We start from the raw sequence: 21630 nt of genomic DNA on the forward strand, positions 1-21630 counted from the left end.
ACCCTGCGGCTCAGCGGGGAACATACACAGACCCTCCCTTCTATCCCTGTGGTTCCCTGTGTGGTGCTGGTGTCAGGGTCACGGCCCCCTGCCCCCAGGCTCCCAAGGACGGTCCCTACCACCAGAAAACTGAAATCTCTCTGTGGGCAGGAGGTGTGCCCCTGCCATGAGACAGGGCATGGTTGTGCTATCCCCCCCGCCAAGCCTGGGACTCCCACAGGCTATAAAACCTGCCATTCCCGAGAAACCTCTCGGCTCACTCCTGGAACCTCCCAAGGTTAGGGCTGCCAGATAAAATATAGGATGCCCAGTTAAACTTGAATTTCAAATAAACAAGGAATGATTTTTTAGTATAAGTATGTCCCAAATATTGCATGAGGTATACTTAAACTAAAAATTATTTCTTGTTTATCTAAAATTCAAGTTTAACTGGGCTCTGTGTTTCTACTTGCTAAATCTGGCAACGCTACCCCTGGAGCTCATTCCTTCTGTTGGCACCTGGCCTGTCCAGATGGCCCATGTCGTGCCTCGACATGGCCCCTGCCTGCCCCGTTATAGCTCCTGTCCGCCTCCAGAACCGCTGTCCTCCCCAACAGGCCCCTGGTTCCCAGGTGGGCACCCAGTCCCCCCTGGTGTGCACGCTCCAACCTATGGTCTGTCAGGAATGCTGTCTGACCGCCTTCGTGATGGGCCCAGAAAGAGGGAGACAGAGCCACTCCTGCAAAGAGGGACCTCAAGTGTCAGTGGCAGGGAGAGAGAGATCTAAAGATTCCAGGGTTCTCCCTGAGGGGATTGGGGTAGAGGCTGGGCCCCTAAGCCCCAACATTGGCCTTGGGACTCTGGGTTCTGGATGGGAAGGCCCTGAGAGGCAGCTGGGGGTCTCCCGCCCTAACAGTCAGGGCGAGGAGTCCAGCCCCGGCCCCTGCTGCTCGGCCCTCACCCTGGTTCCCAGGGGCAACACAGGGACATTCATGGCTTCCCAGAAGGGCCTATGGGGCAGCCAGAGTGGCTTTTAAAATTAGCCTCCCTAACCAGATCTGCTTATTTCAGGAGGCTCCGTCCCTGACTGTCCCCTGGGCAGGGCGGGTACAGGGAGAGAGGGAGGGACCTCTACATTCCAGGGTCCCTGGCTAAGTACCCCCTGTGGCCTAAGCAGTAGAGAACATCCAGGTCCGGTCCCCTGGCACGGGGCGGGCCTGGGCCTGCGGCCGTTTCTTTGGCCAAGTCACCCAGGGTTAGCCATGGATGACGGTGCACACCCCAGCTGTATGGGATGGGGGAGGACCCCTCCTAGTGGGCACGGGTCTCAGGCCAGGCACCTCAGAAGCCATGACAGCCCCCTCACAGCAATAGGTAAGGCTTTGTCCTCCTTTTAAAGGTGGTGAACCTGCAACCTGGAGAGACAGGTACCAGCTCTGAGGCAGGGGAGACGGGTGTCGGGTCAGCCAGGCTCCCAAGCCCCTCTACAGGAGGCCTCTTGCCTCCTGCGTCTGGAGACACCCCTGGCTGCCATTTCCACCGCTGGAGTTATTTCTAAGTAGAGTCCCCGGCTTCCCGGAGCCTGGGGCCCCCCACCCAAGCCCTAATTCCAGCCTGGGGTCAGTGTCCTGGCACGCCCTCCCCACCTCAGAACCCAGAGCGAGCCAGGAGCTGGCGTGGGCCCAAGAGAAACCATCGGACACTTTGATCCTGGAGGCCAGCCTCCCTTGGCCCCACCTTGGAGGCCGGGGAGGTGGGGATGGGTTGGGGCCGAGCCCGAAACTCAGCCCAGAGGTCTGCCCTGGCCACAGAGCGGGGCTGGTGCAGGCTGGGCCGGCAAAGGTAGGTCCCACATCTGCCGTGACAGACTCCAGGGCTCCGGCCCAGCCGCGGAGCAGAGCAGAGCGCATGCGGGGTGCGTGGGGAAGCACACAGGTGAGGGTATCCGAGCCCCCTTCTGAAAGGACTGTCAGTCCCGGCAAAGCCCAGGGAGCTGAGGCTCCGGGAGCAACTGGCGATCACACGTCCCCAAGGTCTGGACACCGGCACGGGCTACTCCATCATCCGCACAGAAAGCCGACCCCACGCCCTCCTATGGGGCTGCTGTATTGGTCCCCGTTAATGACAAATCACCCCCCACCCGCAACACGTTCACTGTTTATAGAGCACACCCCGTGCTGGGGCTGCACCCCTGAATCCGCCCGTCAGGGTACCCAAGTCAGAACTATCAGCACTCTCACTGCGCGGATGAGGAAACTGAGGCCCAGAGAGCCAAAATCATGTCCCCCGAGTCACAGAGAGAGGAGGTAAAGGCACCCAGCTCTTGACCTTGGTGCTGAACTGCGGCTGCCTAACCCCAGCCCTTCCATGGTGGCGTGGGAGGAGGCCAGGCAAGAGACCGAGGGGAGGACGGAAGGTGACAGGGAGGCTTCAGGCTACGGGACTGGGGTGAGGCTGTGCAGGGGTTTGTAGGGGACCCATGGAGCCCAGGGCAGCCTAGAGCCAAAAAACTGGGGCGGGGTTAGGGATTGGTTGTGAGTCACAGCCCCTGGGTGGCCCCAGACATCCTAGCGCCACTGTCAGGAAAAACATGGCAGCCCCTTGGAAGGGGGAGGTGTGCGCTCACCACTGTCCTGGGGAGGGCGTGGGGGTTGTGGCAGGCAGAGGAGAGGCCGCAAAGCTGTCAGGAAGGCCAAGGCATGTGCCACCCCAAGCTACTCTTCATCCTGCCCTCCTACTTCAGAGGGGACCCCCCCACCCAGTAGCAGGGTTGGACTCCCCCGCCTCAGCCCCATCCCATCAGGCCCTTCAGCCAGACGCTCATGCCCCCCAGTCCTTCCAGGCCTGCCCACTGTCCCCAACAACAGCTTTCTCGACACTCTCTTCCCTGCCTGACATTGCCCAGTCCAGCAGCAAGCCCAGCTTCTATGGCAATCTGGTTTCAAATCCACCATGGCTCCCCGCTGCCCTGAGCATAGACCCCTGGCCCCTTGGTCTGGCATTCAAGGCCACATGGTTCTGGCCTCATCTTTACCCCGTCACCTTCCCATCACTCAGAACTATTTGCAGGGCCCCTGGGTGGCCCAGTCAGCTGAACGCCCACCTCCACCTCTTGATTTCGGCTCAGGTCATGATCTCAGGGTCGTGAGATGGAGCCCCAGGTCGGGCTCTGTGCTCAGTGCAGAATCTGCTTAAGATTCTCTCTCTCGGGGCACCTGGGTGGCTCTGTGGGTTAAAGTTTCTGCCTTTAGCTCGGGCCATGATCCCGGGGTCCTGGGACTGAGCCCCACAGCAGGCTTTCTGCTCAGCAGGGAGCCTGATTCCTCCTCTCTCTCTCAGCCTGCCTGTCTACTTGTGATCTGTCAAATAAATAAATGAAATCTTAAAAAAAAAAAAAAAAGATTCTCTCTCCCCTTACCCTCTGCCTCTCTACCCCCGTTCATGAATGCTAAGTAAATAAATAGTCTTCAGGGGTGCCTGGGTGGCTCAGTGGGTTAAGCCTCTGCCTTCGGCTCAGGTCATGGTCCTAGGGTCCGGGGATTGAGGCCCACATCAGGCTCTCTGCTTAGTGGGGAGCCTGCTTCCCCCTCTCTCTATGCCTGCCCCTGCCTACTTGTGATCTCTCTCTCTATCAAATAAATAAATAAAATCTTAAGAAAAAGAAAGAAATACAATCTTCAAAAAAAAAAAAAAATATATATATATATAAAAGCTCCCTTCCCAGTTCCAGGCAGTCTGCTCCACCACATTTGCACCTGCGGAACCCTGGCCCAGGGACCCTTTTTAGGCTTTTCCAGGATGCTCGGGCAGCACTGCTGCGGAGTCTGCTCCACGGCTCCCTCACCCAGGCTGGCCCCCCCACCCAGGTTTGTGCACATCCCGGTCACGCAGTACCCTTACTGTAACTGCCCAGCACCGCCGTCCCGGTAAGCGATCCCTTGGCGCCCCCTCGTGGCCATATTGAGGAAATTCTTGTGCTTCCCTGAGCGACCTAAAGGAGAGCCGGAGGCGGATCACCCAGCACCCACTGTGTACCAGTGAGCCAGGTGCTTGCTATACACCAGCTCGAGGAACCCCCATCACAAGCCCTGGGGACAGATACTCTCGCTCCCATTTCACTGAAGTGGAAACCGTGGCTCCAGTTTCTCAAGGCCCCCCAGCTAGAAAGATTTGGCGCCGGGACTCAAACCGAGGTCAGCCTGACCGCAGAGCGGTCTTCCTCCCGCGCTACGCAGACGGGGAGCAGGGTGGATGGAAGGGCAGCACGATGGGAGGGAAGCACACAGAACCCGTAGTTTGGCCATGGAGGTACCCCTGCAGCTCTGAAGGGTGGGGTGAAGGGGACGGACAGGCTGGTACCCCGGGGCCACTGAGATCTGTCTGGAGTCGGTTGGTTCGCACAAAGCCAGGCCCGACCCGGGGTACAATAGCGATAAATAGAATTTATTTTGTACAACTGTTACTGACATACACACAGCCACAGGGGCTTCCAAAATGGGTGTTGGGGCCGGAAGGCTGGCCTTTGGTGTGGTGCCTAAAAAGTGTGGACAGACACACACAAGGATGTGGACTCACAGCAGCTGGGCCTGGCTGCCCCCTCCGTGGGAGTTGGGTGGGGGGCGCAAAGGCGAGGCCCATAACTCTAGGCCAGCTGAGACCCCTCGACCTGGAGTGCCCAGAGCATGGGATGGCAGGGGTTAAGCTGGGTGCTGGCTGAGGAGCTAGATGGGTCCCCCTCCCCCTCAGGGGGACACTTGTCTGTCAGGTGGAGGCAGTGGACAGGACCTGTGGTAGAGCTCGAGGGTCCAGGAGGGGCAACGGGCATAGCCAGCTCCCAGCGCTTCAGCCCACCTGGGGTCCCAGGGAACCCAAGAAGCAAGGTAGGGTGATGGGGGCCCCTAGGAGGATAGCCCCCATTCTGGGGCAGGTGCATGGAATCACAGTCTTCAATGACCTCTGAAATAATCTTGTCCATTTGCAGTAGAGGTACACAGAGAGGGACGGGGACTTGCCCAAAGTCACACAGCAGAACCAAAATTGGAAGCCAGGACTCAGGACTCCCAGCCCAGCGCTCATTCCCCCAGACTTCACATCCCACTGCCTCCACAGTAGGCTGCGTATGCACGGAGATAGGTCAGTCCTCCCTCCCACCCTGTTCCCCATGAGTCCAGAGGGGCACCCAGGTGTGATGAAGGGCCTGGGGTGGGGACAAGCCAGGCCTGGGGTCCTGCTTCAACTGATCACAGCCTGCCCCAGCCTCGGGGGGGTTGGGATGATGCCAGCAGCTTCCCCCTCCCAGGTCTGGATGGCTCCGCCCTGCAGAGACAGCCCAGACGGGTGGCCAAGGTGGGGGCAGGGGACAGCCCACAGGCTGGTGCTGGCCTTGGGGGCAGAGGGCCTAGCCACCTGGACTTGACACAGCATCTTCACCTTGTGCTTCTGCCGCGTCATCTGCAGAGTCAAGGGAGATGAACACGCCATGAAGCAAGGAGAGAGAAGCGGGAGGGGCCCACCCCTGCGGTCCCAGGCTCTATCTCCGGGTCTTCCGGTCCCACTGGGAATCCCCCAGGCCCTTTCCCAAGTCCATCGCTGGCTCCCACCAAATCCTCCCAGCAACTGGTGGCTGGAGGTGAGGCAGCAGCTATTGGACCCACTACACTGATAAGGAAACCAAGTCTCGGACAGGGGCCAGTCACCTCCAGAGTCCCGCCCAACCCCTGAGGGGCAGAGGGTTCCAATCCAGATCCATAGACGGTAGAGGAACAAGGAGGAGTCACGCCCCCTTCCCGCCCACCCCCGCCCCCTCCCGCCCTCTCCACACCAAACAAGAGCCAAGGACTGGGTCTGACCTGCTCAGTGTCACCTTCAGAACGGGAGCCTGGCTAACAGCCCTGCGCGGACAGAGTGCGGGTGAGGCAGGAGATAGGACAGAGGACAACACGGGGCAGGAGACACAGGACAGATGACAACACGGGGCAGGAGACACAGGACAGATGACAACACCCGGCAGGAGACATAGACAAGCAGAAGACACGGGCTGCCCCCGGGGCCAGATGAACCCAGCCCCTCCTGGCCTCAGGGGACCTCTTGGTCTGGCGTCCACCCCCAGTCCCCTTGGACACCTGTCCCCTTTCCCCAGCAGCAGACCCCCTCCTGGGGGAGCGTTCTCACCGGGCAGCCCCCGGGCGGCCGCACCTACCAGCTGGGATATGTGCTGCTCAGACGCCTCCAGCTGGATCTTGATCTCGGGACACGCAGGGTCCCCCGACTTGCCGGCGTCGGGATGGGGTGACCGTGAGGGGCCTGGGAAGGGGGGCAGGAGGGAGCCACCTCACTGGCCGCGGGGAGGCACCAGGGAGAGTGAGGCATGGATGGGCGGTAGGCGCCGGTGCTCCACGCCCCCGCCCCCACCGAGTCCCTCCCTCAGGGAACCCCCCTCTCCTCCCTTCCTGACCCCTCCTCCATCATCCCCCGAGAGCCCTCCTGAAGGCAGCAGGTGAGATTATGGTGAGATTATGGTGAGATTATGACCCACCGCTGGTCCCGGCGGTGGGGGGGTGGGGCCCAGGCCTGGCACACACCCACCGCCTGGGGCGGGAGGCGTGGTCTCCGCCCTGGGGCCTCTCCCGGTCCCCCTCCTGCCACATGGGGGGCTTGGCAGGGGAAGCTGCCTGTGGCCTGGTACCTGGAGAGCTGCCCCCACTCGTGGTGCTGACGCTATCCTCCAGCCACGTGCTGTAGATGAAGGAGTCCCGTTTGTGAGGCGTCCCTGAGGATGAGACGCTCTCCTGGGGATGGGGGAAGAGAGAAAGAGGGAGGTCAGCTCTCCCCCAGGGGCTGGCGGGGCTCCGGGCCCATCTCCTGGCCTCCTCTGTTTGCAATCCAGAACTCCTCACCCTCGTCCCCCTGCAAAGAGGATGGGGGCCCAGCAACATCTGCCCCAGCGAGACCACAGGAGGGCGGGGGTGGGGGGGAACACCACACACGCTCATTCATTCATTCAGCAAACATTCTGAGGTTTATCCTGGGCCGAACCCCCATGAGAGAAAGCAGGCAGGGTCCCTGCCCTCAGACAGTGAGGTCTAGGAGGCAAGTCAGGCTGTGGAGAGACCAGCAGAATTCCAGACTCTGAGCCCCACGGGCAGGGCCATGGTCTGCCCTGCTCCCTGCTGCATCCGCAGCATTTGGAGCAGGGTCTGGCAAGGAAGAGGGGGCTGCTAGAGCTTTGCTGAATGAAGAATGACACAAGGGCGCTAAAGGCAAAGCCCCGGGGTGGGGGGCTGTGAGAGCATGAAAAGGGGGATTCCCAACCTATCCTGGGACTAGAAAATCAGGGAAGGCTTTCAGGAGTAGGTGATGGGAGGCCGAGTGGGAAGGATGAATAGGAGTCAGTCAGACAAAGGGGGAAAGAGGAGACAGGGAGAGTGTTCCAGACCAGGCTGGGGAGGGACCGGCTCCTCAATGGAGCCCTTAGAGATGGGGCTCTCTGGGGGTGACAATGGGGAGCCATGGAAGGCTTCAGAGTAAGGGAGCATTCGTCTGCATCAGTCCTTTGGGCTGGGTCCCCTGATCACATCTCAGCACACCCACATCTCACCCACACACCACGTTTCTGCCCCGAGTATCTACAGGGACCAGAGGGCTGCCTCCCACCACGGCTCCCTGGGCCTCTCACCAGGCCTGTGTCGTCCGCGTCGCCACCCTCGGTCTCCTCCACCACGCTGGCGAAGCTGCTGGCGCTGGACGAGGAGCGGGAGAAGTCCTTCAGCACTTCTGCCCTCTGGGCTGTCGTCTCCGCTCTGCGCAGACAGCACCTTGTCAGCCTGTGTCTGCTCCGGGCCCTGCACCCCGCTTCCCTGCCCTGGGAGGCCCAGCCTGCAGCCACCCAGGCACCTCGGTGGCCCCCACGACAGCTGCCCAGGCCTCAGAGCCTCCCCCCACGGCTGTCCTTCCTAATTCATGGGTCTGAGCACACCTCTCCCCTGAGCAAAACCCTCTTGTGTTTCCCCATCAGCCCGGATAAAGTCTAATTTCCTTGGCGAGGTATTCAGTAATAATAATAACTATTCACAGAGAAACTCTGGTCCAGGGTACGTTTGCTCTGGGCCAGGCACTGTTTCAAGTGCTGTTACTGGAGTTATCTCATGGTTATCATTAAAAGACCCATCTTACAGATAAGGAAACACCGAGGTTCAGAGAGGGTGGGCACATAGCCCAAGGTCACCCAGCTATAAGTGGGAGAACAGGGGTTAGGACCCAGGCCTTCCAACTCCACAGTCTACTCTCAACCCTCTCAGTTTTGTTCCATGCTCAGCACTTTGTGTCTCCTGGAGTCTCACTCCTTCCCTCAAATCCCCAAAAGCAAATTTTCAAAACTCAGCTGAGGGTCTCCTCCTCCCTGATTTCCTCCTCTCGAGGTGGGAAAGGACCTCCCCACTCTGGGTCTGCAAGCCCTGTCTCCCCCTGTCCCTGTCCCTGTTGTGCATTCCTCCTCCTCTGTTCACTGGCCTGACTCTTCAGGAGAGCACAGTTTGGGAGTCTAGACACTCCCACAGCCAGGACAGAGGAGGCTGAGCCACAGCACTGGAGAGAGGGGTGGCCTCTCTCTACTTCCATTCTTCCCCACCCCACCTCTTCGCATGGCAACCACAACCAGTTTGGAAAGCATCACTCCTCTGAACTAAAATCCCAAAGGGTCCTCCTTGGCCCCACTTAGAGTAAAATGCAAAATTCTTATATGGCTTCCAAAGTCAGGATCTAGCCCCTGCCCACCTCTGACATCCCCAGCATCACCCAGCACAAAGTCTGCCTGGGCCCAGCCCCTCACTCACCCAGCTCCAACCGCACCACTCTTCTATCCTTCAAGCATGCCTCAGGACCTTTGCACTTGCTGTGCTTTTTGCCTGGAGCCCTCTTCCCTCTGCCATGCCAGTCTTGCCAGGGCTGGCTCCTCACTCAGCTCTCACTTGAAGCCTCCCTCATTTCTAGATGTCTTTCTTGAGCACCAACTACCTGCCCCCCCCCCAGTAAGTCCTCATTGCCTCCCCTGCTTTATTGTCTTGTGTCACCAGCTAGAAACAGCTCATCAGGTTACGCTACTCTGCAGTGTCAGCTCCATGGGGCAGGGGCTGTGCATGCCCAGCTCACTATTGGATTTGGAGCTTGGCCTGGGGCCTGGCATGAATGAAGCTCTCGGTTGGTGTGTGTCAAAGGAGGACCTGTGAGAGTGCCCAGACCTCCCTGATGCCCTGGTGTCCAACACACAAAGCCCTGGTGCCCAACGGGCAGCCCCAGGCCCACGCAGAGACTGGAAAGGGTGAGTCCAAGCCCCCTGGCTCAGCGTGCCCCGAACCCCAACCTGTTCTTGGTCGTGGGCATCTCTGGGGAGCTCTGAGTGGATGAGTTCTCCGACTTGGGCTCCTGTGAGGCGTGCCCGCTGTCTGGGGTCTTCTGGCCGGCGGGGGGACTCTCCCTGCGGGGCACACGGGGGCAGTGGGGGGATTCAGCACCGGGCCTGGCATCAAAGGTAGAATGAGGCCCAGGTGGTGAGGTCACGGGTGCCTCCTGCCTCATCCCCATAGCCTATAGCCTCAGGGGCCAACCCCAGGGCGGTCCCTGCAGCAGCGTGGCTGGCCTGGCCGAGGAAAGGAGCCGGTGTGCCGGAACATCTATGGAAGATAGGACACTCCTCCAGTTCTCCCCTCCTTATCCCTGTCATGAGGAAGGCAACTGGAGACCAGAGACGGGAAGGAATCTGCCCCGTGATGCACAGCTAGCTCCATGGCAAAGTCAAGATCTGAACCCAGGTTTCACAGGCTTCTGGGCTCCCGTGGCCATGAGGATGGTACCACCTCCACTCCTGAGCCCCGGGCCACCTGTCCTGTGTCACATGCCCCACACCACACCTCTACAGCCGCCCCATGCTCTGTTGTGTTCTTAGACTCTTTTTCCAAATTGGGACGGTGAGGCTCAGAGAGGTCCAGTGACTTTTCCAGGGTCACCCAGCCCCAACGTGGTAGAGGCAGAATTCACAGTCAGGACCTCTCCTCTGCTTCCCAGGGGCTGTCCTGCTGCTGCTGAGGTATGCCACCTGCACTCTCCCCACACAGGTGTCGCCCCGCAACCCCCACAGGCCAGGCTGTCCATCTCAGCTCCACCTCTCACTGGCTGTGTGACCTGGGCAGGCCCCTGCACCCTGGTGCCATGCAAGGTGTGACCCGCTGGGGAGCCAGCAGACCCGCTGACCAAAGCCGGCATCGCACGGTAGATAACGAGCTGGCCCAAGGACCTGGCACACAGTGCTTGGCTGCATAGCTGTGCCCAGAGAGGGACAGGGGGCAGAGGAGTTGGCACTCCTCCTGCATGCCTAACTCTGCCACCGCACAGGAGGGGAAGGGCTGGAGGAGACAGAGGACCTGCCCACCCACCTTTTCTCCTGCACCTCCTGGATGTTTTCGATTCCGATGGCACTGCTGCGGCGTGAGCCGAACGGGCCCGACTTCTTCCTTGTGGGGCTCTTTCCAGGGACGATCAGTGACTGCAGGGAAAGGCCCCAACTCAGTGCCCACCTGTCCTGGGAGAGCCACTGCCCCCCACATGCCACCTGGGGCCCTGCTGCCCCAGGCCCTGAAGCAGAGGCAATGGAGCAAGAAAGGATGAGAGAAATCTCCTCCAGAGATAGCCCTCCAAGTTCACAGACAGGGAAACAGGTCTGGTGAGGGCCAGGGCCCCCCAAGAGCACACAGCAACATGGGGCCTGGAATCTCAGTCCAGGAGAAGGGCAGGAACCCGAGGAGGCTGGGCTGCCACTCTGGGCCGGGATGGGAAGGGACTGAGACCTCAGCATGACTCCCAGGCCCCTGGCCCACGTTGTCTTGGGACCGGGAGACGGCTCAGGGCCACGGGGAGAGGGTGGACATTGCAGCACAAGCCCCCGCCCCACCTTGGAACCTCCAAACTGGCTGGAGGAGATACTCGCCCCGTGGTTGAAAGACACCCTCCCTCCCGTGGTTACTCAGCACGCTAGGCCCCAGCGCCAGAGGCAGACCCCGGCTTCTCTGAGGAGGCAGGAAGGTGGGCCCCAGGGAGGCATGGAGTGGCAGGAACCCCCAGGCCGGTTCATGGTGCGGGGGGGGGGGGGGGAATCAGGGCAAAGGAGAGGAATGGCGTTCCATGCAGAACTGGCGATATTGGGGGACGTGCAGCTGGGCATAGGGTCTTTGGGTACCAGATCTTGGCAGGGACTAGGCCAGGGTCCCAAGGGCCAGGGCAGGGCCAGAAGCCCCTAGTGGGGGCTTGGGGGGAGGGGTACACAGGCTCGGGCCCAGGTATGAGGCCTCCGAGCCCGAGCTGCCGGCACTCCACCCTGCACAGCCCCGGGCCCGGCCCAAGGGAAGGTGCGGGGCAACGTCCCCAATATGGCCTCCGTCCTGAGAGCGAGCAGAGAACAGCACGTGCAGGCAGCCTCCAGAGCCGGCGGCCCCGCGGACGACAACCTCTTCCACGGTTCCTATGCCTATGGCACTGCCCCGGCGTCCGAATCTACTCGCGCTTTTCCCGGGAATAAGCAATGACTGGCAAGCGGCAGAGGGCAGGGCCAGAGAGAAACAGACAGACGTGGAGAGAGACACACAGAGAGATGGAAGGGGCGGGAGAGGCAAGACAGGGAACGGGGGGAAGGACAGACGGACAGAGAGAAACAGAGTCGACAGTGAGGCAGTGGGTTGGCAGAGACAACACGGCCAGGAAGGGGTAGGACAGCGGATGGAGGAGAGAGATGGGCCCAAAGACAGGGACGCGGACAGACACAGGTTGGGGAGCACAAACGGGGTCATGGGGAGAAACGCAGACAGACAGAGCCAGGAAGAACAGGGAGGCGGGAAGGAGAAAGCAGGGAGAGAACAGTGTGGGCGGGGGCGGGAGGAGGGAAGAGACAGGTGTCCGTGGGGGGCGGGGGCAGTAGGGAGGGAGAGGGATGATACAGACGCAGAAGGAAAAGGAGTAAGAGCAGAAGAGAGAGATGTACAAAAACAAAAACAGAAATGGGTCTGGTTACTGCCCTGGTGGGTGCTGTTGGCCTGGCCCGGCCCCGGGGCCCCTTGACAGCACCCACAGGAGGCTGGGCCACTCGGCGGGAAGGGAGGGGGTGAGCCTGCTTCTCCTGGGACAGTAGGCTTGGTGACTGCAGGCCAGCAGAGGCCCTGCCTTGCCCCCCCTCCCCGGGCCAGGCCAGACCATGGGACAGGGGTGGCTGGGGGATGGGGTGGGGGGGCGATACCTCCTGCCACGTGACACAGCCTCACAGCATGGAGCACAGGGCTTGGCATGCAGCATGCAGTCAATGAAAGACAAAAGGACAGCCGGACAGATGGATGGAAGAAAGATGGCAGGATGGGGAGGAGCAGAGTGGCAGGTGCCATGCCGGGGCGGACGCTGGGTGGTGGAAAGCAGATGGGCCCAGAGCTGAAGGCCTCATCCACCCCGTGTGCCCAGCACACCCCCCAGTCTTAGCGGCAGAGTCCCGCAGAGGATGGCAGACAGGAAGTAATCACACAGGAGGTGCTCACTTGGGAGACGCTCGCAAAGAAGCCAGTTCTTGACACGAGAGGCAGCCACAACCAGAGAGGCCCCGACACACAGTAGGTGCTCACATGGCAGCCCAGGGCCAGGCGCGCAGAAGAAGGGGCTCACAGAGAACACGCTCACACCACAGCTCGCTTCCTGACACGCAGCGAAATTTCCCCCATCTCCAGGGCTTAGCATGGACCGTGTGCTCGGTCAGGAGTCAGAAGCCCATCTCCTGATGCATAGTAGGTTCTCACACAAAAGCCCAGGGACGGGCATCCAGTGGACACTTACAGAGCTGATGCCCACACAGCTGCCCAGGAACGGACACACAGTAAGTACTCACAGACACTCAGGCTCAGGCCCACGGTTGTAGCTCACACAGTACACGTCCACACAGCAACCGGGTCCTGACACAACAGGAGCTCGCAGAGCAGCCCAAGTCCTGACACACAGTAAGTACCCACCAGCATCTCAGGGCCAGGCACACGGCAGGCGCTCACACAGAAATCCAGGTCCTGACACACAGTAGTGCTCCCAGCAACCCAAGGCTTGACAGTAGGTGCCCACAAAGCAGCCCCATTCCCAGCACATGATAGACAGTACGTGCTCAGTAAGGAAAGTCATACAGAGGTAGCCCCAGAGCAGACCCGCAGAAAGTCACCTGAATAAGGGACCAGGAGGGGGGGATGAGGAGCTGGAAGGGGGCTGCAGGCTCTCAGCACCCCACTGTCGTGGCCTGGACATTGGACCCCCCCATGGGGAGCAGTGGCTGGATTCAGTCTAGAACCCAGGATGGGCACTCAGCAGGGCAATGGGGGGGGGTGCAGGGCAGGCCCCAGAGGCGGGGGAGAGCTGAGGCCTGCCGGGGGAGGGCACTCACTATTCCAGCTGCCTTGGCCAGGTCGGGGTTGTTGGGGGCAAAGCTCCCGCTGTGGCTGGTGGACACGGTGTTGGGCTTCTTGTTGCTTAGTCCCATGGCATCCATGGACTGGCTGCGGCTTCGGATGGCCCGCTGTGAAGGTGGGGTGGGAGTGGAGGAGGCACAGACTTTGAGGTCCCCTCTCCCCCCAGGAAACCTAGGAGCCCAGGCATCTGGTCCCTCGCCACCAGTGCCACTCCAGGTAACCCGAGGAAGTCTCTGTCTGGGAGGCCATAGGAGGGGCAAGCCCACATGTCGCCTAAGGGTAGTTCGGGCCTTGGCTCTGCCACCAGCTTGCTGGGTGATGTTGGACCAGTCACCGCACCTCTCTGAGCCTCCTAGACTCTCACATGGCTGTTGTAAGGATTGCAGAGGTTGCTGGGGCAAGACCAGAGCATGCATAGAGAACCCTCCAGAAACCTCAGTTTTCTGCTCTTAGGGTCCTGTAGGTCTTTCTCTCCTACTTTCTTTTCTTTCCTCCCTCTCGCCTTCCTTGCTTTTCTCGGCCAGTCTGTACTGAATGTTTCCTACGGGGCCAGGCACTTTACGGTCACTCAGTCGATCCGCCCTACGAGGTAGGCACTGTTACCGTGTCGATTTTACATATACGAGATAAGCCTAGAACCCATAGTCCAAATCACACAACCTTAACTGTGGGTTCTGCTGCCTCTGAGAAATTCTTTGACTTAATCCAGGTCTACTGTCCAGCACCCACCAGAGATGTGGAGCCACCGAGCCCCATCCCCCTCAAGGCACCCCAGAGACATTTTTACCACCCCCCAATTCCCTGTCTCCAGTGGGCACAGGCACGGCTCTCCTTTGGCTCCTTTCTCAAAGACAGTCTGCTCGCCCAAGTCCAGGGCAGGCCGAGGCAGCTGGACCAATCCCCTTATGCAAACCCATTGCAAACCAACATCTCCAGCTCTGCTGCCTGCCCTGAGCTGAGGGTGAGGCACACCTCACCTGAGGTGACGCACCTCCAGGTGCCCCCGAGGGTGGGCATTTTCCCAACCTTGAATGAAGGAGAAATGGCAAGGAAGCCACCGCCTGGGCACCTGCAGCTGCGGGGGGAGTCCAGAACCTGAGGGGGAAAGAGGAGCTCCCCCCTCCTCTACCTCTTACTTTGGACAGCAACTGCTGAGGGAGACGGGCAGCGTTTTGCATTTTGCTTTTGAACTTATATCGCACAAACATAACTCCTTCACAAATAATTTTCAACAGTTATAGGAGGTAAACTGTCACCGCCCTACCCAGTAGATAAAGAAACGGTTCAATGGGAAGACCATGCAACTTTTGATCACGGGGCCATAAGTTGGAGCCTCATATCGAGTGTAGAGATTATTATTATTATTTTTAAAGATTTTATTTATCTGACAGACAGAGATCACAAGCAGGCAGAGAGGCAGGCAGAGAGAGAGGGAGGGGGAAGCAGGCCCCCTGCTGAGCAGAGAGCCCGATGCGGGGCTCTATCCCAGGACCCTGGGATCATGACCTGAGCCAAAGGCAGAGGCTTTAACCCACTGAGCCACCCCGGTGCCCCGAGTGTAGAGATTATTTAAATAAAACTTAATAAAACAAAAGAAAGAAACTGAGGCTCAGAGGATGCTCAAGCTGGTGAGTGGCAGAACTGGGAATAAACCCAGGACTTCACCAAACCAGAGACAGCCAGGTCACAGGCCACGTCCCTCTCCTATGGCCACTCAGGTCACAGACTGCACCTCAGACTTTCCCTCTGAGAACAGACACCTCCTCCTCCCTTTTCTGCTTGCTGACCTGGCGGCCACCACCAGAGGCACCTGGTTGCCACCCAGAAGGCTCCACCTTCGCAGAACTCCCAAGTAGACTCCACCCCCAAGTCTAGGCTCTGCCTCCAATCATTAACTCCTCCCAAGTTAGAGCCCCACCCTAAAACCTAGGTTCCCCCGCCCTCCCCGAAGCTCGTCTTTATCCAGACACCACCCAGGTACTTGCCACCTAGCTCCCAACTCATCTCACGCCTGTTTATTAACCCCGCCCCTGACCCCACCCCCTCGCCTCCACCCCCCCCATGTGAGCCCGCCTCTGGCTACACCCCCACGCCTTCTCATAACCCCGCCCCCGACCCCACCCCAGATAGATCCTGGCCCGACTCCACCCCACTGCGAGCCCGCCTCCGGCCACACCCCCACGCCTCGCCTGTAACCCCGCCCCTGACTCCACCCTGGACACGCCCCCGCCCCTCCGCTCCAGGTAGACCCTGGCTCTTCACCTTAAAAGACTCGAAGAAGCCGCCTCCGCCGCCACCGTTCTCCATCTTGTCCTCGTCACCGCCCAGGCCCATCATGGACTGGCTGTGGATGTGCAGTTCCTCATAGAGCGTCTCCAGGAGGGCGGCGCGTGTCCGCTCCTGTGGGCCAGGTGGGGGCCGTCAGGAGAGAGCGCAGTGATCCGCCTTTCGTTCCACAATTAGAATCCTGTCCGCCTTCTCCGAGTGAGTAGGGGGTGAGCCTGGGTTCTGGGAGCCTACGCTGTCTTCCCCCTGGGCCCCTCCGCAGCTCCGGCAGCCCCCAGGGCTCCTCCCGTCCCGAACCCCAGTTTTCCCCCTCCCGCACGGTGTCCTCTGTGCCAGCCGCCCACCTGCGGGCGCCTCCTGGGACATTCCTCACATATTCCTAGAAATTCCCTACTCCCTCTCCCCTGACCCTAGCCCTGCTCACGTGTAAATCCACCCCCGCCCCAGACAGCTCTCCCTCAGGCCAAAGTCTGAAGGTGGCACTTCCCTCCCCAGGGGCCGGGCTGACATCCCAGGTTAGGGGGAGGGGTTCAACCCAACAGCCCATCCTCACCTCCAGTTTGGCAAACTTCTCTGCCTTGTAGCAGGCATATTCAGCATTGATCAGCTTTGTCAGCAGAAATTCCTGGAACTCGGGCCCCTGCGAGCCCCCAGTGTGGAGAGGAGAAAGGTGCTCAGATGAACACAGAGGCAAGGGGCTGCACCCCAGTGACTCAGGGGCTGGAGTCCCTGAGCTGTGCCTTGCTGGGGCCCTGGGGTCGTTCTCTTCACTCCCGAAGGGCGCTCCTTGGCCTCGGTACCTGTGAGGGTCCCCTGTGCCCTTCATGGTCGCCCACCCCTCGGGAGAGGAAACTTCACAGTGGTAAGGAGCTAGCTGGCACTCCTATGCCTCAGTCTGGGGGAGAAGTGAAGCCAGGGCCCGACAGGTAAGAGAAACGTGTGCCCCCTTCCCAGACATTTTAGAAGAAAGAAGACTGTTAATTGCCAAAAAGATAATAGCTATTAGGAAAGGCCACAGAGTCTCCCATGAGAAATCTAAAACAATGGTGCACTTTGTTCTGTGGCTTTGTAAGTGAAGATCACTTTGAATGAGAAGCCAGGCCCCAGTTACATGGTTAGGGGAGCCCAGCTGGCCTGGCACACGGTGGGGCTTCAGGACCACTTATAGCAGAAGGTGTCCCCACCCATCTCGTCCTGCTCTCTCCGTGTCGGGGCCTGGGGGCTGCCTCTCACCTTCCTGAACACAGCGGGGTCCGGGAGGGGGGGCCCAAAGAAGGGCACGTCGTCTCTAGCAGTGACAGAGACCTGGAAGGGAGAGCAGCAGTTGCTGTGGAGTCCACACCCCAGCCAGAGACCCCTAATTCATCCCAGGCCTGCCCCTTGCTGGGGAAGGTTCAGTAACTGCTGATTGGGCCAGTGAACCCCAGGCTTTCAGCTCTTCCATCCTCGGTCCTGAATCTGAGTGGTGAGAAGAGGTTGAGGATCTCCAGGGTCACGAGGATAGGGAAGGCCAAGGAGATTCAAGGGTGGAGAAAGGTAACCAGCTCCGTGGAGGGGGATATCCTGGGGGAGGGCAGAGAGGGCAGGCTGGGACTCCTTCATCAACAGAGCAAGAGGGGGACTCAGAGCCCCCTGGGCCGTCTCAGTGACTCCGGGCGGGGCTGGGCCTGGGGCTGCGGCTGATCGGCATCATCACCCACCTTGTAGAGCGGGCCATCCGGCCCCCCGCCCTCGGCCTGTACCACCACATAGGCATGTAGAAAGTTGGATGCAATCATATCAGGCACAAAGGGTGTGTTCTCGTCCTGGAAGACGACAGCGACAATGTCGTTCCCGATGTGCCGCTTCCGCTGCAACTGAGCACAGGGCCACAGGCCTTGACCACCTGGCTAGAGAGGGGCTCGCCGGGCGCAGGGGAGGGTGGGGAGGGTGCCCACAGGTCAGCCGGAGGGTTTGGGGTAGGCAGAGGGTACGTCTGAGGATTCGCTTCTCTCCCCAAAAAATGTCAGGAGGAACTTGGCTTCAAATTATTTGAGTTTGCTTGGAGTCCTGTGACTGATGAGGAAACGGAGACTGACAGAGAAGGGGTTCGCGAGGCCCCGCAGTGAGTGAGAGGACCCCAATCCAGGGCTCCTGGGCCCCGGGCTCTACCTCACAGCCCTCCTTCTGTCTCAGTACCCCAAACACAACCCCCCATGAACAAACAGGTTCCACTCAGAGTATACACTCCTGGTGCTGAGATGAACACAGGATCCTCTCAGAAGAAACTTGAAAGATACTAAACAGAAATGCTTCCATTTTTCTCACACTACCCTTTTATCTCCCTGGGGTGGCGGCATCGGGTCAAGTGGACCGCCCTGCAGGGAGCTTGGGACAGGTGACAAATTTCAGAGTTCAGCTCCCAGACTACGCCCTGCACTTCCTTGCCTCCAGGCCTCTGCAGGACGTGGAAGCCCTTTTCTCCACCTGGAATATTCCCCCTCCTTCTCCCAGCTCCTCTGTGGCCTAGAGATCATTTTATCTTAAAAGCTTTTCTTGACTCCTACCTCTGCCAAGTTTAAGTAGCCCCATGTGACCCCACAATGCCTCTCCTTGCCTGTAAAAACACTAACTCCCATTTATTGAGCTCTTGTCATGTACCAGATACTGTTCTAGCCGCATGGTATGCAGTCCCTCCTGAACGCTCACCTGTGAGGTCAGTGCCATTATCATCCACACGGCGTGGATGTGGAAACAGGCTTTCCCAACACTACAGCAGTGTGTCACCTTGCCCTCACGAGGGCCCACAAGTCGGGGGAAGGGACTGTTTCCATGTCTATACCCCAAGGCCCCTGAGCCTGGTGTGGTGAACACTGAACAGACAGGTGGATGGGGGGACAGGGGGACAGGTGGGAAGCAGGTGGGTGGGTGCCCAGGCTACCTGCTGGGCGTCCCCTTCTGTGTAGGGCAGCTTGGTGGACACGTGAAACATGATCTCCTTGTTGCGGAAGTTGCAGTACACAGACTCGGTCCCCGTCTGCCCGTGGGTCACGTCCAGGCCTCCTCGGAACCTGCCCCAGGCCCCCCAGGCCACGGCTCAGTCTCCAGTCCCAGCCAGGCCTCCATCGGGCCAGGACAGGGGCTCCCTCCCTGCGCCAGGGCATGGGTCCCCTATAAGCGATGCTCTTCCCACTTAATGCTCACCCTTTAAAGTCCTGCAGTTTGACCTTCTGGCCCAGAAATTCGAGAAACTCCACGAAGGCGGGGCTTTCCTCATTGGTGCTGAAGAGCTCTTCCTCAGAGGTCTGGGGACACGGGGAGGGCAGAGGTCACCCAGCTCGCACTCCTGAGTTGCTGCTGCCCCCAGCTCCCAACTCGCACCTAGAGCAGGCTGGGAGGAGGACCTCCGTGTCCCCTCCCCCCACTGCCCCGAGCTCCTGGAAAGCACAGTCCCTGGGCAGGCGGCCTCGCTGGCAAAGGTCTGAAGCCCCAGGTCCATGGCCAGCAGGGTGGGGAAGCCTGGAGGAGGAGGTGAGCGCACCTGCCCAAGCTTCTGATAAATGACTCCAAACTTGAAGTTATTGCTGATAACATGTTCGTCAAAGGTGACGATGAGCCGGGAAGCCTGGGGGGAGAGGACCAGGGGTGAGATGGCCGCTTCTCCAACCTGCCCCCACGTCCCGCTCTGACTCCATGCCGAGCGCGGGGCCGGGTCCTCTCCCCGGGTCCTCTCACTGAACCTTCATGACCAGCCCATGAGGAAGACACTGCTGCTGCCCCCATTTCACAGACAAAGAAACCAAGGTTCGGAGAGGTTAAGGAACTTGTGATTTGCCTAAGGTAAGCCGCTTGCAAGTGGCAGAGCTAGGACTGGAACTCATGACCAAAGCTTAAGCTCACTGCTCTGGAGTCTTGCCCACAGGCCTCCACCCGAGTCCACTCTGTAATACCCAACTTTGTCCTTGGCTCCTTTGTAAACCCACAGCCTCGTTCTAGAATGAGACTAGTCCTACCAGCTTGCTGTGGAGCCTTGAGACGTTCCCCTCACCTTGGGTCTCCGTTGCCTCTTTTGTACCTGAGAGGTAACATTTGATTTCTGAGGCCCCTTCCTTTGGGGGAACTTTCCTGGACCACAGCACCCCTCAGGGTCCTCATCCCGTTCCAGAACTCAGTCAGAGCCACGAGGGCTGACATGTCTTTCAGGGTCACCTCTTCCAGGAAGCACCCCTGTCTCACTATAGACAAGCCCAATCTTTACCCCACGTGGCCACAGGGCCTCAAATCCAGCGCCAGAGCGGGGAGCAGAGCCGCTCTCGGCGGGGCAGCATTTGTGAAGGCACCTGTGTTATTCCCTCTCCCCGTGTCCCCTTGGGTCAAAAGGCAAGGCCATCAGAATCCCCTGGCTCAGGAGCAGTGACTGCCCTTGGGAGGGGCCCCAAATGGCATTGAGAGCTCCAGGATGTGAGGCTTGCCTCCAGGGCGGACAACACTAAGGTTAAAGGCAGGCCCCCTTCATCTGCTGGGCATCGCCAGATAAGGCACTGGGCCACTCTGGGCCTCTGCTTCTGTCCTGCAAAAGCAGACTTTGCACAGTTGTGTGGATTCAATGAGAGAACCTGGGGAGGACTACCCTGCACACAACAGGTGCCCCATAAGTGCTCAGTTCCCTAGTTAGCCACCCAGCCCAGTGAGCGGGGCCCAGATACAGCCGTACCTTAGGGTAGAGCACAGGGTAAAACCGGTCCACGTTCACATCTTCACACACCAGCTGCAGGGAGAAGGGAGGGCCTGGGGGGAGGGGCTCTGGGCCTCTGGGCCTCCCGGGCCACCATCTGGGAAGAACAGCGGCCGAACAGAGAGGGAGCAGCCAAGTCTGCAGCCAGACTGGGGGCTCACTGCTGCTCAGGATGGGGCGAAGAGAACCGGGGTCCCTGTATCCGAAGGTGCTCTAAAGTGACCGAAAAGCACATGGGCCGGGGACAGGAGCCCAAACCACAGAGCCACATGCCAGCATCATGGGACACAGGTGGGACCTTGGAGGCAGGGCTACAGCAGGCAGGGCTGAGACCTGGGGCTCAAGAGGACAGTGTGCACTGGCAAAGCTGCACCTGGCCGTGTGCCCCCTTGGGGTGCCCAAACAGGCCTCACCTTTGCCATCTGGACCACATTGGGGAACTCAGTGAGGCAGGAGATGGGGATGACGTCATGGTGTGTCCGGCACTTGGTCCTGGGAGGAGAAAGCCCACACTGAGGGGCGAGGCAGCGGAGAGAGAGATGGAGGAGCCCCTCTGCACAGTCAGCCCGGAGGGGATATATCCCAGGGAGAGGGAGGACCGGAGGTGATGATGGGGTCTGGCCTGGCTCGGGGGCTAGTTTGCAGAGCAAACTCTGGCAACTCCCTGGCCTCACTGGGCCTTGACGAGAAGAGTGGGTACAATGAGATGGGCTTCTAGGCTGTAAGGCCTCAGCTCTTCCTGCTGTCGCCGGGTCCCCTTGGCCCACCCTCACCTGAGCAGTAGCCGGAGATGCTCCTGGTCCCCAATGACGTCATACTTCAGCGAGAAGACAAGGTGGCCCAGGGCAGTGTCCAGTGAGTAGTAATTGAAATGCTCCTGTGGTGGGAGGCGGGGGCCGGGAGAGAGGGTAGAGCTGAGCTTGGGGCTTCCAGAAACCAGGCCAGAAAGCCAGCTCACTCCCAGATGAGGGTCCTTCACCAAGCAGCAGGTGTCATGGGTGATGGCAGACTCGGTATCAGATAGACCTGCATTCAAATCCCCGCTCTGCCACTTGCCAGCTGGGCAGCCCAAGAAGGTCACCTCGCCTCTCTGTGCCTCAGTTTCCCACTCTGTAAAATGGGAGGCCAACTGCCTTGTAGGACGGCGCAGGGACTGAAGAGATAAACAGCCTTGCAGAG

General features: G+C 59.7%; 1 protein-coding gene across 4 annotated transcripts in view; it reads right to left on the minus strand.

Annotated features, from left to right (window-relative positions):
- Positions 1-4401: 4401 nt before the first annotated feature.
- Positions 4402-21630, minus strand: part of LOC101691907 (RAP1 GTPase activating protein) — a 49712-nt gene continuing 32483 nt past the window's right edge. Inside the window, exons 8-26 of one of the 4 annotated variants that reach the window (XM_045063920.1) lie at positions 21225-21328; positions 20865-20943; positions 20431-20484; positions 19258-19341; positions 18921-19021; positions 18658-18787; positions 17438-17593; positions 16971-17042; positions 16291-16377; positions 15714-15851; positions 13427-13558; positions 11475-11552; positions 10407-10516; positions 9338-9493; positions 7655-7778; positions 6665-6767; positions 6179-6282; positions 5829-5870; positions 5326-5430 (exon numbers count right to left, since the gene is read on the minus strand). In XM_045063920.1, the coding sequence (XP_044919855.1) occupies positions 5862-5870; positions 6179-6282; positions 6665-6767; positions 7655-7778; positions 9338-9493; positions 10407-10516; positions 11475-11552; positions 13427-13558; positions 15714-15851; positions 16291-16377; positions 16971-17042; positions 17438-17593; positions 18658-18787; positions 18921-19021; positions 19258-19341; positions 20431-20484; positions 20865-20943; positions 21225-21328 (1821 nt within the window). In that variant the 3' untranslated portion in view covers positions 5326-5430; positions 5829-5861. Of the gene's footprint in view, positions 5431-5828; positions 5871-6178; positions 6314-6664; positions 6768-7654; positions 7779-9337; positions 9494-10406; positions 10517-11474; positions 11553-13426; positions 13559-15713; positions 15852-16290; positions 16378-16970; positions 17043-17437; positions 17594-18657; positions 18788-18920; positions 19022-19257; positions 19342-20430; positions 20485-20864; positions 20944-21224; positions 21329-21630 lie in introns of all 4 variants that reach the window. The other 3 variants (XR_006601682.1, XM_045063918.1, XM_045063919.1) reach the window with 3 other exon arrangements.

This window comes from Mustela putorius, unplaced genomic scaffold (assembly GCF_011764305.1).
Source record: "Mustela putorius furo isolate JIRA1106 unplaced genomic scaffold, ASM1176430v1.1 tig00003853_pilon_pilon_pilon, whole genome shotgun sequence".
Taxonomy (NCBI): Eukaryota; Metazoa; Chordata; class Mammalia; order Carnivora; family Mustelidae; genus Mustela; species Mustela putorius.